The following is an 18,472-nucleotide window of genomic DNA, read 5'->3' as shown; positions in this document are numbered from 1 at the left end:
GGAAGGGAAGGGAAGGGAAGGGAAGGGAAGGGAAGGGAAGGGAAGAAAATTTGGAAAGCCATGGGAGCTGAGCACATCTTCTTGCATCTGTAATGGACAATGATCTGAAGAAATGAGGCTCCCTCTGCTGAGTTTTCCTTTATAAGTGAGCAAAGGGAACAATCATTGAGGAGATGCATGTGCTCAGTGGTGCAGGTGCCCGTATCCATACCAAAAGCTACCGGGTGGGCTCTGAGCAAAGWGCACACCTGACCCCATAGAGGACTGGAACAAGGTGCTTCTGCAGAAAGAGTGCATCTCCATGAGTGTCTTCACCCAGCCGGGTCTTCTGAAAGAGAAAATGTAGGAGAGTTTTGACAGAGAAATGTGAAGTAAAATATGGCCAGCAGGGTTCACTACCGTCACAGCTATCATGCATATCTCAGTGCCACACAACTGACATATGGAAGAAAGCTCTAAATAAGATAGCTCAGGACTCCAGGGTTCAGTCTTTGCTCACTGCCCAGCTTTAATGAGGATCTCTGAACCATCCAGCCTGTTGTGAGCTCCCATGTTTTATAGGTTAGTAGTAAATGAGTTTGGTGTGTAGAAGTGCACACAGTTGTGAAGATCATATTGGATTACTGATACTTTTCTTATAAAACTCATCTGCAGGAAGGGGCTGGGGAGGACACAGGCAAAGCAGATTTGCGTTGGAGGGGTTTCCTAATTGTGCAGGCCCTGGGGGGATGGCAGCCACCATTGCAAAGGTTCCCTGGTACCCTGGAAAGTGTTCCCATCAGCCAGAAAGGTACCTCTCCATTGCAGTGCAGGTCTTAGAAGATCACAGAAGGAGATTCATGGAGATCTCCYAAGGGTTTACCAGTGAAGCCTATGGTGCCTAGTGAGGTACAGTTGAGGCTTACTATTGAAGGTGACGGTGAACCCTTRTTTCTCAGGGGAGACAAAGTAATTCATGGTGTAGTGAAGAGGGCTTAAAGCTGTATAAAGGGCCATGCAGCTTGAAACAYTGATATGGTTTAGATCRGGACAGACTAAACAGATGCATTAATAAYCACATAATCATTGAATCCATGTGAAGGAGTTTGGATATTTATTGCCTCTGCGGAAGGGTGATTAATGACATAAACACTACAAGTTTATAGAAACATGGTTATCTCTACTCCCCCTTTCCTTGCTGACAGGTGTGGTGGTTGTCTGTCAGGAGAAACAGGGTGTCTGTTTGTCATCCGTTCGGGCCCTGCATGTTTGGCCCCAGGCATCGCTGGAGGCCTCCACACTCAGGCGTCCCGAGAAGTGGAGTTGTGTTGCCCTCCTTCGGGCTGAGGTGGATGAGGTTTGTGAGGTGGAGAGCATCTTCCAGTCTTTCATCTCTACTGGTTGCTGACCTGCTCTGAGTTGTTGCTCATTGATTGCTGTGGCGAGTTGCTGGGCAAATAGTCTTTCATAAGCTCAGTTCCACTATTTCTACTAACTCCTTCACATGGATTCAATGATTATGTGATTATTAATGCATCTGTTTAGTCTGTCCTGATCTAAACCATATCAATGTTTCAAGCTGCATGGCCCTTTATACAGCTTTAAGCCCTCTTCCATATAAATTTCCTGAGAGAGCTGCTTCAAAGGAAGACCAGGTGCACCCTCTGATCCTGGCCCAGGATCAGCTGAGGATGTGCATCCTCTCAGACTATCACAAGTTTACCTATATTGTGTCGCAGTTGGAGAGTTGCACGATTTCTTATGAGCATTTCCTGAAGAAATTAATTTTTTAACTCCTGGTCATAGATGCAGTTATAGGCACCAGTGGCACTGCCATGTAACATTGTCTTAGTCTGAGAGAGCCTGAACCCTGCAACTTTCCCAGCATTTTAAGCTTCCTTTACATGCGAGGCAGGGACAACACCAGTACGTGTTTGCAGGGCTGTAGTCCGGCATATGCCTGCCTAGGACAGTGCTGGTGGCCCTTGGTGCATCACCCCACCCAAATGCGGAGTGTCTTGTGTCCCTTTTTACTGTTCACCCTGATGCCCAGCTTCCTGTTTGGGTTCACCGCAGCTGAGCTGTTTCCCATGCCCTGACAGTGCTCAGAGATGCATGCAGAGTCGCAGCTGTGGGTGCATCATGCTGTGTGCTAAACCACTGCCAAGGTCCCCTCCCCTCCCCATGCGTCCTTGAGCAGGGCATGGGGTGAGGTCTGGGGCCAGAAAGGTTTCTTAATAAAAGAACATAGTTAAGCTCTAAAATCTCGATCCCTTCCAGTATATAGGAAGCCCTTGGTTGCAGCATGGTATTACACTCAAAATCCTGCTTATGGGCAAAGAGGAAGCAGAGCATAAACAAGCCAATCATTTATTATTAGTAGAATGGAAATCTTATGAGTCTAATCATTATACTGCAAATCTAATTGTTACAGAAAAAGAAAGAAGAATAATGTAGTTAAAATTGTTATACGCACACATCAGCTTCTTTTCCTGCTGTTGTGCTCACTCTTCTCCTGCTCCTCTGAATCATGGTGAATGAAGGTAGTTTTATGTGACTGCTGGTAGTGTGGTGGTGAAGCACGTTGTCAGCATCTGGGGTCCTCAGCTGGGAGTAATGTGATATTCGTGTTGATGGGTTTTTTTCTGCCTTCCTCTAGGATCCTCTTGGGGACACTTTTATGTGCAGGCACACTTTCATACCGTTTTCTTCATTCATCTGCAGCTCCATGTTACACCCCAAAATTGGGTGTCTTATCCAGTTCCAGGTCTGCATTTTGTTAACTAAGCATTAGTGAGCTATTTAAAGCTGGGGGTCTCCAGTGCCAGCCACTGCCTCATCTCTTACCATCTCATGCTTGTCYTCTACCCTGTAGCGTGGGGCTACACTTCTCAAGGCCTCTGCTACCATGCCAGGTCTGCATTTCTTTACATCATTGTATTGGAGTCATAAATTCTCATTCTGCATAGAATAACTGCTAGTTACTGCTGTCTTTGTAAAACCTCACAAAGGAAATTAAAAKAAATTAGCAACAAACATCTGGTCAATTAGAGAAATTACTGCCTCTGCTAGACCAAGTAGAACAACGCTGCAGGCAGGTGAAGAAAGGTTCAGACAGAGCAAGCTTGACAAGCTCCAGTCCTGAGAGCTTGCAAGCTCAGTACAAAGCTTATGACCTGATTCTAGTAGTGGCAACACCATATTAAAGGGCTAAATAACAGGGACCCAGGGTGGGAAAGATGCCTTCCCGTGTTGTTACTCCTTGCCAGAGAAATGGTACCACCGGCAGCTCATGCAGCAGCACTGGCTGCTTTGGGTCAGCCTGGCCTCCATGACCACTTGTGCTCCCCTGAGCCCTGGGCAGCCACATCTGTCCCTGCAGGTTTGCTCCCTCCCYGCTGCTCCCTGCTGTCCTTCACTACGTGCAGGTGTGCAGAGGGAATACTAGCTCTCAGAGGGCTTCCAACCCACARCCACCAGCATCTGCAGCTCTTTTCCTGGCACTTCCCCTCACTTGCCAAGGAAAGACTCCACTAGCCATGCGATCTGGATTAGGCTGGCTTGCTCTGCGAGGCATCTGAGTCACAGACAGGAGCTGTCTGGCTCTGGGCCCAGCACCTCCTTCCTTTGGCAATTACTTTAGGCACTTGAGAGGCAGCACCAACTGAAATGGGCCAGGGACCCTTTGCTGCCCGTGAGACAACTGGCTTTGGGTGGCTAGCATGCCCATGCCTAAGCTGCCCATTCTGCCCCTCAGACAGCGTAGCGGCATGCAGAATGGCTGCTGGGAAGAGCCCCTAACCTGTGCTGAGACCGACCTTGGAGCTATCTGGGAAGAGCTAGTTTACAAATAGAAATAACATCAAAAAAAAATCTACCCTTAGAGCACGCAGGGAGAGGCAAAAGGATGAGAGGTTTTASAATCTCAGTATGAAGCTCCTAAAGCATTTCTTGCTTCTTTGCAATCTTTTTATAAGCACTTCTGCCCCTCTGACTGGTCGCATCCTGCTTCACTATTTCATAACACRACAGCATGACCTGAGCAGAACACAGTAATACTGTCTCAGCTCAGCCCTGAAGCTCAGCCCAGGAAGCTCCTCTGCCAAAGTTCACATGTTGCATAGGGTACGCATAAGCACTGGAGAAGAGGAAATATATACTTAAAAATTATCAGGCTCAGCGTGAAGAAAGCATTGGTTTTCAATGCAACTATGAATTAAGGTAAGATATAATTATATTTTACCTAGAATTTGATAGATCTGGATGACAAGGAATGGTGTGTCTCATGAACTTAAGGAAGGTTGTCATTACATAGCTCACAGAGTCTAAACAATTTCATTTGGGCAAAGATGATGGAGGCAACATTTATGAAATACGAAATTAGAAAGGGAAGCACTTATATTAGCTACAGTGGATCGGGACAAATAAATTCTGCTTGGTAACTAAATAAATGTGACATCTTGTGGTAAAAGAAATATTCAACCCTGCCAGAAGTCTTCAAGGCTAAAGCAAAATTCTAATAAATGAATGTGGGTGTGTAGTATTAGCACAGAAAGATGGACCAAGAAGATACAGCTCTTCTATTGTTCAATATTTTTGTTTGATATCTGCTAGGATTTCACAGATAGTAAACTCCCCAGCATTGCATGTTTTTAGTTTTGGCTAGTGAACCAYAATCATGAACATCAATGCCGGTGAAAGACGGGCCAGTACGGAAAATTTGGTAGAGAGGATAGAAATAGTCTATGTGGACATGTAGGTGCGGTAATGACAGAAATTCAAAATTCCAACAACCAAACTTTCTACATGACCACATTACTTAATTTCTCTGTGACTCAGCTTTCCATAGGAAGGATGTTGTACGAARATATCTGTTCGTTTTTATGAGACATTTGTGTAATACAGTGGCAGCAGTCTGTTAAGTAGCAGCGTGGTATAAACATCTATCCACAAATAGCAGTTCTCAAAATCTAGTCAGTTGGGGTAAACCCTGTGTGGCAGTGCAACTGATTAATAAAATAAATGAAAGAAAGCAACCACAATGAATTACAAGGGGATGGCAGTGCAGAAAAATACCAAACTGGGAGACGAACTGGGCAGAGTGTCTGTAAGGAAGAGAAAAGCTAAAATTTGACAAAGGAGATACAAGAATGACTAGTAAGTTGAGAGGTCTGTCATGATAACGTCATCTTCCCTGGAAAGCTCCATTACTTAAATTTCATTCAGCAATTAAAGGGTTACAGGCACTGCCCTCTAAAAGCTGGAGTAGATGATTTAACAGATTTCTTGTTTCTAATCTCAAGGATGCCATGACAACATGATCTTATTAATAACAAAACGGGGGGCAGGAATTACTTGAAATTACAGTACAGGAATACTACAGGAATAGATGCAATTACAAAGGCGCTGAGAGGATGGAGCTAATGGCTGCTAGAAACAACTGAAAACTGTGCACGCAGCTACAAACAATCTTCTGTTTTAACTGTCCCTTCAACAGAAAATACAAAAGAAATTTGAGTGTCCCTTAAGAAGGGAAGGTCTGGGAACAAGAAATACTGAGGAACACCAGGTAAGAGAAAACATGGGGAAAACGCTCAATTATACACATTTTAAAAGATGTAGAGCATTACTAATGTTAGTCTAAAAAGAAAGGGTAAATAGGCAAAATAACAGGTTAGAGGAAATACCTGTGAAACAAATTTTCCAAGGGTGATCCTAGGAGTTAACGTCCAGTAAGACGATAACCCCAAGCTCCCATTGCCCAGTAGGCATCTCTTGGGGGAAGTCTTTTCCCTTTCCAGCTCTGCCATTGCCCTTTGATAAGATGTCAGGCCCCAGGAACCCGGTGCCTCCTCTGCTGAAGTGCTCCACAGCCTTTGCTAGCATAAAAACAGTCCTTCAAATGACTCCAGTTAGCTGTGTGTGCTCACTACTATTCCCATACTGTTTATCTATTTTCCTTTCCTTGTGGCACATCTCTAGGGGCAGGACATTGCCTTGAAACCATCTCAGTTGTACAGGTTCTGCAGAGGACCCTAGTACTGGTACCCTTGCATTTGGTCACAGGATCAAGATCACAAAATCATGATCCCGAGAGGAATGGGTGAACATTTCAGAACCATTTAAGTGATTTTTCAAATCGCAATTTTAAGACCTGTGGGGAGTACAGGTGCATGGATCATACTCTCACACTATAGTCTCTTAAGTGCATAAGTCATTTCTGAAACAGAAATTTAGGGCTCTGGGTTGCTTAGGGTCAGATTTCTAAAGGTACTTTGACTGCTAGAGGTTCAGACTAATGTCTTGTGGGATTTTCAGAAGCACCTAAGTGCATGGTTCTCATTCAGAAGAATTATTTGAATCCGTTAAAATTGATTTATACAGGAACTAGGCACTGATTCACTCCAGGAAAATGTCTTCATGTAGCTCTCTGTCTTCATTTACTCAAGAGCCTGCACCAGTAAGGTCACGTTCATTTTTGTTGCTATTTAAGGAATAGCAGTAATAATAAATATGCTCCAGCAAGTCATTTGAGAGTTTAAGAGATGTCTAATGATTCAGGAGGACCCAAAGAGCCTCAAAATGGCTTGAGACCTTTGAGTAACTTGGAGAAAGATCTCAGCATGCACATCTGGAGAGCAGCAGCAGGAAGAAGAATGGGTGGTGTGGATTATTGAAAACTAAGCTTTCATTATCTTTGAAAGTTGCTTTTAGTTGTTGTTTATGCTTGGTTTGATATGAAATTACTCAGTGTTACAAGCAGCCTTAGGCTCAAGAGATTCGGGGAGGCAGAGTGAGTGTCTGGCAGATTTGCCCTGCTGTGGCCTGTGGTAGTGGCAGCTGCTCACTAGGCTTCTGGGTGCTGCCATCCCAAGGTCCAGCTGCCTGTGGTGGGCCATGGCTGCATGTGTAGGAGCTGCCTAGAGCTGGGTGACCTGGTCCAAGGAGCAGGTGGGACTCTAGAGTGCAGGCACCAAGTCTCCTGCACTGCTGCAGTGTCAGCCTCAGCAGGGTTTGTCCTCTCTGGAGTCAAGGGAATGAGCAGAAAGCATTAAAATATGAGTTTACTGCTTTTACTATAAATACACCAATAACCACAGAGGCAAACTGCCACAGCTCCAGCAAACCACACACCGCTGTGGCACTGCTCTTCCTCCTGGAGAGCTCTCAGCAAGTCTTCTATGTGGAGGGACAAAACTGGCAAATACAGGAATATTGCTGAAGGCAGGATTTGCCCAGGGCAATGGGGTTCATTCCACGGTGCCCACTTTGCTGTGGACTTAAAGCAAACAGTCTGAATGAAGCCACTAGCCTGGTCAGCTGGATGGCTCTGTGCATTGCCAAGGTGTGAGCACTTGCTCAAAATAATAGCTCTGTGGTTGCTCTGAAGCGCAGGCAGTGAAGATATCACTGCTGTCAGAGACATTAATAACTGTCCATGGGGCTTTTTATCAGAGCACATCTTTTCTTGATGCAATGGGCTAAACTGAAATTTGTGTTTAGGTTATTTGCTGTGCTTTGATTATCTCCAGGTTATCTCTCTAAACTTATCTGAGCAAGTGCTTTCCAATGCTATAAAATTTTATGTGAAGGTTAGAGAGGTGCTGGGGTTTTGGACTCTGTACTATCCCCTCCTGCCCTCTACCAGCGAAGCTTGATCTTTCCAAATATTTTTTTTTCACTAAAACTGTTGGTTTAAATTTGTAAATGTACAGGCAGCTCATCTCCAGCTAGTGGAGCCTGCTTCTAATTTAATTTGTGATAGATGCATTAGTTAGGGGACTACAAGCCACTGCAATATTCAGGTTTATATTTTTCTTAATCGTCGGTGGTTTGATAGGCTTCCATTTCTGAGTCCCTGATTCTGGATAGCTTAAAAGCTATGATTTTTCAAAGCCACTCAGCACCCTTCCTCTGTACTTGGAACTCCACCTTGAATTGGAAAACCCTCAAATGAAGCAGCCCAGATCACTGCTCACTTTTAAAAAACTTACCCTTAAAGTCTTGGGGGAAGCCTTCAGAGATTAAATCATCCAAGGGGATAAGCAATTATTAACTTTTCAGAACTCTGCCTATCCACAAAATGGTCCAACTGATTGTGATTATGAGAATAAATCACTCAAGAAAGAAATATCAAAGAAAGGAATTTCCTTACCTTAAAGTCATCAGAGAAGGAATTTGGCAGCAGGGAGAAAGGATGCACCTGGAATTACACCACGTCTGCTCAGAAGTGATGGAGGAATGGTGAAAGGACTGGTTAGAAGTAGAAAAAAAACACACAAGTTTTAACAGACAGAGTGCAGACTGGCTATTTAAAAACAACATCCCAGTCCCCAAACTGTGCTGCTTTTTTCATAAACATAACACAGCCCCTTCTCTAAACCAACCTCAGCAGCTACTTCTTGCTCTTCACAGGACCCAACTTCCTTCCAGAGGGTCCCATCCTGGGATCTGGGCTGCCTAGCGCTGGTGAAGTAGCCGGCATGAGGAGAGTTTGCCTTTTTCAGTCATGAGTTACCAAAGCAAAGTCACTGTTGTTGAGGCTAGTGCGTCCCCAATAGTTCGTTTCCTCTGCTTTCCTGCATATCCCGGGCTGTAAGTTTTTATCTGGTACCTCCAGTGCTGAGCTCCTTAACTGTAACTGGCTACAGCCTGTTTCCCAGGCTGATGTTTTCTCTTGATGTGGATACTCCGAGACATGCAAAAGCCACATCTTCCTGACGAAAGTCTGTTCCAGTCATCAGCCTTGCACTGTTAAACATGTATGTCTGATTTCTAACTTGGATATTTCTTGCTTGAAATTACATCAATTTCAGGGATTTATCATATGCCTGATCCCACGAGATTGTCACATCTGTTATCACCAGCAAATGTGATACTATTTCGTCAAATCAGCTTCTTTTTAGCAGCACCACTCTCTATATTTTAATGAGGTTTTTCCCTAGCCCACAAATCATTTCAGTGACTGTTTTCTATACTTTCTCAACCTCTTATGAAGTAGGACCCCAAAGTATGCATTCAGCCCCAGCACCAAGCTTGACAACGGTAGAATCTTCCCTCTCTCATTCCTTCCCTCTTGGTATCTCTTTAAACACCCAAGGATTGCATCAGCCTTTCTAAATGAAACCTCTGGGTGGAAACTCAGTTTCAGTGTCTGCTTGTGTTTGCAGAGGCAAAGTTTCCTAGGAGATGCACCTCCACTCTCTAGACACAGTCTTTGTTGTTTAGCTTCCATGTACACAGTTCTGGTTGAATTAAAACAAACTTGAATCATCTGAGGAGCTCCAGATTACTCAGATCTCTTTGAATCACTATCTGGTTCTCAAATTTTTTTATCACTTTACCTTGCTAGCTCTGATTTCCCGTCTGCTTTCAGACCATTGAAGAAAATATTGAAGAGCTTTAAGCTTTGGACTAATAGTCTCTGCCAAATTTTACACGCCATATTCCTGATTCAGTAAAGCTTCCTTCACTGACAGCTATTTTTTGAGATTTGACAGTCAGTCAGTCCAAATCCAATCATGTTGCTTTAGACTGGAGAGAGGATCAATCAAAAAAGCAGGTAATTCAAGTCAAAGCTTCCACATAGAACCTTTCATCAACCTTGTAATGTCATCAGATGACAAAACTAAAGCTTATTTTCTATAAAGCCGCACAGACTAACATTAGCTACCCTTGCTCTCTTTACTACTTGAATCTTATTTTGCCCAGGATAAGCATTAGGTGATATTGTTTCATCTTGCTTCCTTTCTTTGAATATTGGCATTATGTTGGCTGCTTCCAATGCCTGTAGAAGTCTCCTCATTTCAGGACTAAGTGAAAGACTCAGTTTAAAATAACTGCATCTGCTGGATTGGATGTACTTTTGACTGTGGGTAACTAACATGATCCCAAGCAATTCCAGAGACCATCCCTGCTGCCACCCTATTCTTAAAGCTAAGCTAAGTGAATTGCATGAGTCAGTTGTGCACAGGACTAAAAAAAGGACCCTGCCTCTGTTTAGCATATTGCTCATAAATCTAAGTGTTGTTTTGGGTATCATCCAAACCGTGTTAACAGCAGCCTGGTGATTAAATGCTTGTAGCTGGACTTGGTCGAAAGTGCCATGCAGAACACTACCAACGACTCATTTCCACCAATCCTTATTCAGTCCCTTAAATCCTTTTCTTTTCTTTTTTTCTTTTTTTTTTGGAGGGTTAGAAATGCCACCAGAAGCTATGGCATTTCATCTGGAGGTGCATCCCTACAGCCTCTCTGAGAATCGTAGGCAGGCAAGAATCAGATGGGTGTAGTCTCAAAAACACAACAGCAGCTGGGTTTGTATGTGGGTACAGTGGTCGCTACTCATCTTTAATGGTGAGAATGAGTTATGCACYCATATGGTTTCACAGGGGTTCCTGCAAAGCCTCCCGCCTTCCCTAGCCCAGTGTAACTCTGGATTTTTAACATGAAATTCTGACCGCATTGAGAATATGCTTCRTCTGCATGAGAAAAGCAAGCTAGCCAATGTCACCCAGAAATGCTGACTAAGGTGTGAAAGTTTTGAGACTTTTGAGTTTGTTTGGGAGTTAAATACTTTCTTATCAGCATATTGTGCAAATCTGAAGCATGAACCTCTGGCAGAGATCTGGTTTGGGTTATTTTTTAACTCCTTTTTCATTCACTGAGAGCCAAAGTGCTCATAGAGCTGTCTTCTTGGCAGTAAAGCTTGCAACATGGTACTTGGAACCGAAGTACCAAGGGTGATAACTAGAACACCCAGAAATGCAAACGGGGTTTCAATCTTGCCTCACCCAGTTAATGCTGTTTGAGAGTTGAAATATAGCTTCTGTTGTTTAAATGAGTATGTGAATCTGTCATAATCTCACTTCCCTATGCATTACATACAACACACACACTACAGAATGGTTGGGAATAGCTGAGTTGAGAAACACGATTTTCATCCTGCAGAACATAATCTTTTAGGCAGCTATAAACGTAATTAAAAGCAGAAGTTTTGTGGGGAGTAGACTGTAAAGCTGCTGGGGCAATCTGGGGAAAGAGAAAAGCAATTGAAGAGTTTCATGAGAAGCAGAAGTGAATGTATTTTCTGTATTCAGCAAGGGAAAATATCTGAAGGAAAGATCTTACAGACATGTGCCATCCTTATTCAGTATCCTCTATATTTTTCAGTTAACTTTTCCCCTTATTTGAATATTTATCATAAATGCAAGAGAGAAAAATGAGTTAAAGYTGACAGGGCAAAGACTATAGCACATACTGCAGTGATTTTTGCAAGACTGGCAGAGAATATCTATCAAAGAAGCATGAAGGTGGACATAATTAAGTTTCCTTGCTTTAGAGTTTAATAAAATTTCATCACATTATGCCTATCTGACATGGGCTGTTTTTTGTGAGCTCTTTGGAGTTTTCAGACCACCTGTTGAGAAACATGAGCTTATTTTGAGAAAAACAGTGTCATGTGAGCTACATTTTCAAAAAGAAGTGACCACATATTGCATATTCAAGATGTAGCAGTATCTTACCCTTTCCATTGGCATAGGTCCCATAGGCTTAGCAACCACTCGTTTGCTGGCAAAGGAAATAATTTACTATTATAAATGATCTCTACCAGTGAACTAGTGGAAATTACTTCAGCAAAAAGTACTTCAGGAGAAATCCTAGGCTAAGTGAAGTTCCTGCCTCAGTAAGGTCAGGGTTTCGTCCCGCACTTCTTGTTAATGTGCTCCTATAAAGAAGTTAACCATTCTCAAGTCCAGGTTTCCCTCCAAATGATGTCAGTAGAAGCAGGATATGCAGAAATCTGTCAGACCTTGTTAGGAACTGTATTTTCTTCTAAATTTGGACATTTATTGTGAGTCAAATGAAATATAATTTCATGTACAGATTCATACTGAAACTCTCCAGGGGAACTAATTGTGTTTCTAGACATGAATTAAGGGAGCGAGCATGGGAAAGAGCAGCACAGCCACGGGCCCTCAGAGAGGAGAAAGTAAAACAAAATAAGCTCCTTCTCTCCAAATTATAAACTTCACACCATACAGGTAAGCACAACCCAATAACCCTCTGTGGCTGCGACATTTTACTCTGCCTGCATGGTTAGCAAAGATGCCAAGAGAATACAAGCAAGCACCACTTACTTTTTTTCTTCTGCGTGTGAGAGGACTCTTGTCTGTCACACAGGGAGAGACATGTCTGCAAGAGGAGCTTATGTGGTAGAGTAGAAATCAGAGCACTTCACGGGGACTTTGTGACCTCTGTCCTGCTTTGTTGCAGAGCCACTGAGTTAGGAAGGAGCCTCCAGAGGGCCCTAGTCCTCTGCTTAGACTGGGGCTAGTTGGAGTGGGTTGCTCAGGGCCATGTCCAGCTGAGTGTCAAATATCTCCAGGGATGGAAATCTCACAGCTTCTCTGGGGCCATATTTCATTGTCTGACACCCTCACAGAGGAAAAAATCTTCCACATAGTAAGAATCTCCCATGTTGCGGCTTGTGGACATTGCCTGTTACTCTTCCAAGAAGGGTTTACCTGCTTCATCTCTACAGCTTCTCATTAGGTAGCTGCAGACAGCAGGAAGATCTCCCTTGAGCCATCTCTTCTTAAGGTTGATCTAATCTGGCTGTCGGCCTCTCATCGTATGCCATGTGCTCCTGCCTGCAAACGTCTTGGTAGGCCTCAGCTGGACTCACTCAAGTGCATGAGTGAAGATCCAAATGCAGAGCATGCTAGCCAAGTAGGAAAGAGGCTTGGGCACCGTGCAGATGGGCCTACCTGAGCAGTAGGGAACCAGGTTCCATGTTTCCTCCTAATCTCCCTTTAATTCTGCTAATAGCAAACACCACATCTCCAGAAACTGAGGAATTAAATGGGGTTGCAAGCAAAGGGCTGGATGGAGTCTGCAGGCAGGTTCAGTTCCCAGTTCAAGTGGAAATGTTCTGCAGGAGCTGCTCAGCTCATGAGTGTGACTGCCTGCTGCAAACTGCCTTCCCTGCGCTGTGCCCATGCCCTGAAACTACTAGCTYTGAGACTGCCTGTCTTCTAGCCTGCTTTTCCTGTGCAAAACCACAGAGATTGTTTTCTAATGATTATTGGCACTTCTCATTTAAATGTTTTGGGGACAACTACGCTTTGAGCTCTGAGAATACAAAGATACTTTAAAATGGAGTGCAAGTGTTTCCAAGCAGCACAGAAACAAAGTTTGAGAAATGACTACAAAATAAGAGGTCAGAACTTTGTGCCCCATGCCAGAAACAACAGTCTAGCAATGAGGCATTAGGAGAAAACGTCAATAGGGCCACATTAAATGTCAGTAGGGGAGTTATCACCAAGTGATATGAAACTTCTTGGGCAAGGATTGTCTTACACCTCAAGAGATTTTTTACTTCACTCTTAGCCTTGCAAGACTTGTTTTAAACATAGGTTATAAAAATTAATGCTATCAATGAAACATGGAAATGTAGGCTAGGATTGAACCTACTCCACTTCAAGTGTCAGGATCAGAAGTAGTGACAACATTCGAGTTTACCACTGAGCAATATGCCTCTGCTCTCAACACAGCCAAAAGGAGTTTTGCCAATAGAGTCAGTGAAGCCTAGAAAGCAGTCCAGCTCATCTTAAGGCAGATTTGGTCTGACCTGCATCTGATCATGGCTCTTTGCTGGCTGTATTGCCTACCTATCCCAATAACAGGAGACGGAAACAACCACTTTAGAGATGCTCTAAGTTCACGGAACTGAATCCCACTTTTCTAGTTGATGGGCTACAGTCAATGGCTTCCTGTAAGAAGGTTTTGACACTGTGACCAAGGGGTAGTTGTAAGTTGTGACTTTGTTGTCAGTGAGTTTTCTCTTTAATCTTAGCTTTAACAGATTGTTTTGGCCTTTGGTCCCTGGATTTCTGTACAGTATATCATGCTCAATTTCCCTTCATTTCCTACAGAGAGAGCAAATAAAAGATACTTAAGAGTTCTTTACCCAAAACAGGAGCAGACCCAAGGTAGTAATAAATGTTCTTTAAGATTTTTGATCCCCTGAGAACAGAAGTCTTTATTGAGATTCAAACATCACATACTGAGGGAGTGCAGAGGAACTATTGGATGCAAACGARCAAGCGCAGACGTCACAGGGCTGCCTCATGTATGCTAACCAGGTGGATGCAGTAAAGCCTCTGAGCTAACAAGCCCTGGCTCTACCCTGACTACCCTGTACCCAAGGCCAGGGCAGTCATAAGATGCTTCAGTGCTTGAAGGGAAGTGTCAATAGAGTTTCTCTTCTTTCGATGATAGGATGATTGAAAAAAAAATCGTCAAAGATATGCTTACACCTAGTGGATTATCGCTGTCCCATCTTTGCTACAGCCATGTCAACAGGCATCTGCTCAGGCTGAGCCAAACTCTACATCTCACACCCCAGGGTTAACGTACAGGGTTAGATCTGCTTTGTTGGTGTTGGCAAGTAACATACACTGATTAAGTTACATTTCAGTAACGCTATCATTTCCTGCTGAGCGAGGACAGCGCTGGYATTTCTCATGGTGCAATGCACCACCTACAGAGTTACTATAATGACAGCTTGCTGCTAGTTCTGCCACTCTTCCAATAAGAAAGGGTCTATTTGACAGCCTTTAAAATTCACATTTATTTTTTTCTTAAAATAAAGAATAATTTTCAATGAAGTGCACATAACAGAAAAGTCTAGACTTCTATCGGAAACTACCACAACCTCTGCAGTAATACAATTTTTGTGAAACCAAATAGTGACACAATCTCAAAGTGCCTGTGTTGATGAAGTTTCTCAGTATTGCTCCACAGCAGATGCTGGATCTCTCTCTAATATTTTTTTTCCCTTTTCATATTCCCTCTAGCCAAAAAAAATCAGCATGACGGAAGCATTCCCAGAAGCAACGACTGAATTCATTTATGATGAATATGCTTTTCTCTGTGATAAAATTGATATCCAGGAATTTGGGAAAGTATTTCTGCCAATATTTTACACTGTAGTGTTTGCCCTTGGCCTCTCAGGGAATCTGCTGGTCGTTTTTGCCATCGTGAAAGAAGGCAGTATAAAGAGCATCACTGACATTTATCTCCTGAACCTRGCAGTCTCAGACCTTCTCTTTGTGATCTCCCTTCCCTTCTGGGCTTACAGTGTGGTGCATGGATGGACCCTCGGGAATTTTCCATGCAAAGTTGTTTCTTCACTGTATTATATTGGTTTCTTTGGGGGCATGTTTTTTATCACTGTTATCAGTATTGACAGATACCTGGCTATTGTCCGGGCAACATATTCTCTGAAATCCCGAACAACGAACCATTGCCTTCTTATAGTTTTTGGAGTATGGGTAATGGCAACTTTAGCTTCAGTGCCACATTTTCTGTTTACTCAAAAGTTAGAAACTAGCTGCATTTCTGTGTACCCTGATGAGCTTAAGAATATCTGGACGGTGTTCTGCAATGTGGAATTGAACACCCTTGGGTTTTTTATCCCAGTCTGCATCATGTGCTATTGCTACTTTGGGATCATCAAAAGCCTGATGTCCTGCAAAAATCAGAAAAAGACACGAGCCATAAAACTGATCTTGATTGTGGTGGTTGTGTTTTTTCTCTTTTGGTCTCCCTACAATGTGCTGATTTTTCTAGAAACTTTAAAGCACTATGACTTTTTTGTAAGTTGCAACCAAGTTAAATCTTTGGACTATGCCATGCACCTGACTGAAACTGTTGCATTCAGTCACTGTTGTCTCAATCCTATTATCTATGCTTTTGCTGGGAAAAAATTCAGGAAATACCTTTATCAAGTCTGCTTGAAGTACTGTCCATTCATGTGTTTCTGTGGGCCCTGCAACTGCTACCAGGTAAGTTCTTCCACTAGTTATTCAGAAAGCATCGTGAACAGCAACATAACCRTAAACACCAATGACCGGGATGGCTCTGTCTTCCTCTGAAAAGCTCTGTGAAGGAAAAAATAAAAGACATGTAATTATGTCTTCCATCGGGCTGGCAGCCACTGGGAGATTGCCATTACCCATATGAAAAGACATATGACCTCAGTGAATTACTGGCATGGTTCTCATTAAGCATTAAATATTCTAAAATAGAAAATATTTTAAAAACAGAAGTAGTACAATATGTCAAGGCTGAGTATAGAATTGAATCAAGAGAGAGGAAGAGGAAAGTAGAAGAAAAAAATCAGCACTCTACGCCTAGACCAGAAGATGGAGAAGAATTTAGTAACTGAGGATAGGGAAGCTGTTAAATGGTTTTATCATGTAAGTCTCTCTCTCTCTCTCTCTCTCTCTCTCTCTCTCTCTCTCTCTCTCTGTGTGTGTGTGTGTGTGTGTGTGTGTGTCCACATATGGTGCGAATGTACATGGATGTAAACCCTTCCTCAAGTAAAGACGGTAGCTGACTGTTAGTAAAGGGAGATATTTTTTACGTTATATATTGACTTATATTCACATGAAAGTGATTTGGGCGTTATTGATTGCAATAAATGTGCAGTTTTACCTGTGCTTTCATACCTAATAAAATGCCTAGTGTTAAAGAAGAGCTCTTTCTGAATATGTGTTTAGTGCCAACAGCACATTTAGTGTTGTACAACTCGCAGTAATCAGAGTGAGAACTCCTCTTAAGGATTTGSGATCTGACCTAGAGGTGATCCAAACCGACAGGCGTCCCTGAGGACACATTTACCACCTGCACTCCGCAGCCTCCAGGTATCCTTTTTACTCTTGCAATGACAATCACTTTGGTGGGAAAACGTCAACCAGACAAGACAACCRAGAGTCTTTTCCCAAGGCCTCCCTCAAAAGGTCCTGCCATTATCTGCTATGAGGGCAAATGAGATTTTGTAGGCATTGCAGATTGGAAAACGTACAGTTTGCACCTACAAAGCTGAGATCATCTCTTCTTTGTAGAGATGACCAAATCAAGCACCAAACATAAAAGAGTCCATGTGGATGTGATCCTACTTCTATTCAGAAAAAACATTGATGGGACTGGCAAATATATCAAATCTGAATAAACACTCTCACTTTCTGATCAATACAAAGTGTTGTTCTAGCAATACCCATGCTGTARCCTTCCAGACCTAATTCCCACTATGTTTCTAAGGAAGCCTAGAGATGAGCCTCTCTATTGAGCAATTTTCCATATGCAATAATTCAACTAATATTAAATATTCCAATTTTTTTTGCTCCTGGACATTCAGCACAGTCTACAGAATAATGAATCTTCTTCATTAAATACTTTGTATTAGGTGTGAAAACATTATATGCACTCAGCCTTCAAAACTTCAACTACAAGCAGACATTCAGACTCCAGATCTCTTGACCAAGATCAAGTGTATTATGGGTGTCACCTGACATTAAATTACTTCTCAAAGTTCAGTCAGCCTAAGTGAGTCAGATAAGACAACTCTCTCCTCTCCCCCACCCTAAGCAAGTGATTCCCTGCCTGAGGCTGGTACTTTTAGAAACTGCTAAGATGTGCAGAAAGAAAGAGGAAGGCATTCTGACTCAGAACAGAAGTCATCTGCATGAAGTCAGTCTGAGCAGGGTATATTGCTAGTTGAGCAATGCAATCTCATTCGGCTTATTTTGTCTGCCTTTTATTTTTCAGGCAATGATGAGTTACTGAGTGGAGAGAATAACGGGCACTTTTAAATGCGACCCGTGTGTCACTGCCAGAACTAAAGGCCCAACCCCAGAGCTTTCCACTGGCTTTCCATGACTAGACCCAGCAGTGTCACAGGAACCCTACCGCTCACCAGCAAAGGCACCAGTCCTGTAACAGTGGCCATGTCTCCCTGTAGCAATATTAGAAAGGTGCCACTCTGTCAGGAGTTAGAGTACTCATGCCTTCCAGCTGCATCCTCACCCRGCAGCTCAGCCTGGCTGCTGTGAGTCCCAACCACCCCAACAGGCCTGGGCCCTCTGTAAGCTGCATTGTGCGAAACCGCATCTGCAAAAATCCTTCATTTGCAAGTCAAGTGTTCCTTCCAACAGCTTTCCTTTTTCCTGTCTTCCACACTGGGTAATGGGAATCTTTCAGRGATTATCAGGATGCTACGTATTTGGGAGTCCTTACACAGAATTTGCTATTTAAGTATAAGATCTCATTGCTCAATTTTTTAATGTTTGTATGGGATTAAAAATTTCAGGGGGGTTTCCAGGCATTGGTCTCTGCAGCCAGCAGCTGATTCGTGCTGAATTGTCAGAGACGCCTCCTCATAGCAGAAGTGGTAAATCTGTGAAAACCCATTAAAAAACCAAAATCACTCATTTTTGCTTTGTTTGCATTAGCAGGAACAGTCCTGTTGTATTTGTCCCTTAAAACTCTTCAGCCCCCAAGAACTGTGTCAGCACTCAGAGAGTAACCAGTAACAATTTGCCAGCTTGGGTTCAGCTGCAGCTGAGACAGGCACCACTGCTCCTTGCTGTACTGCAGCGTGGGTGCAGAGTTGCAGCCCCCTGTTGTGATCTGTGACAGTTAATAT

The 18,472-nt window shown here is 43.1% G+C and overlaps 1 protein-coding gene across 2 annotated transcripts; it reads left to right on the top strand.

The window, feature by feature from the left end:
* The first annotated feature begins 4,092 nt into the window (after positions 1-4,092).
* Positions 4,093-15,920, top strand: CX3CR1 (C-X3-C motif chemokine receptor 1). Of its 2 annotated transcripts, none has more exons than XM_085303679.1 (2): positions 4,093-4,200; positions 14,841-15,920. In XM_085303679.1, the coding sequence occupies exon 2, from the start codon at positions 14,856-14,858 to the stop codon at positions 15,918-15,920; it is 1,065 nt and encodes a 354-aa protein (XP_085159805.1). In that variant the 5' UTR covers positions 4,093-4,200; positions 14,841-14,855. The 2 variants fall into 2 exon arrangements, with proteins under 2 accessions (XP_085159805.1, XP_085159797.1); XM_085303671.1 differs by lacking the exon at positions 4,093-4,200 and adding an exon at positions 5,516-5,548.
* The last annotated feature ends 2,552 nt before the right edge of the window (positions 15,921-18,472 follow it).

The sequence above is a fragment of the Rhea americana genome, unplaced genomic scaffold (genome assembly GCF_003343005.1).
Source record: "Rhea americana isolate MKP2758 unplaced genomic scaffold, rheAme1 scaffold_100, whole genome shotgun sequence".
Taxonomy (NCBI): domain Eukaryota; kingdom Metazoa; phylum Chordata; class Aves; order Rheiformes; family Rheidae; genus Rhea; species Rhea americana.
Note: the sequence above shows the minus strand (reverse complement) of the source record. Positions and strands in the feature narration are given on the sequence as shown.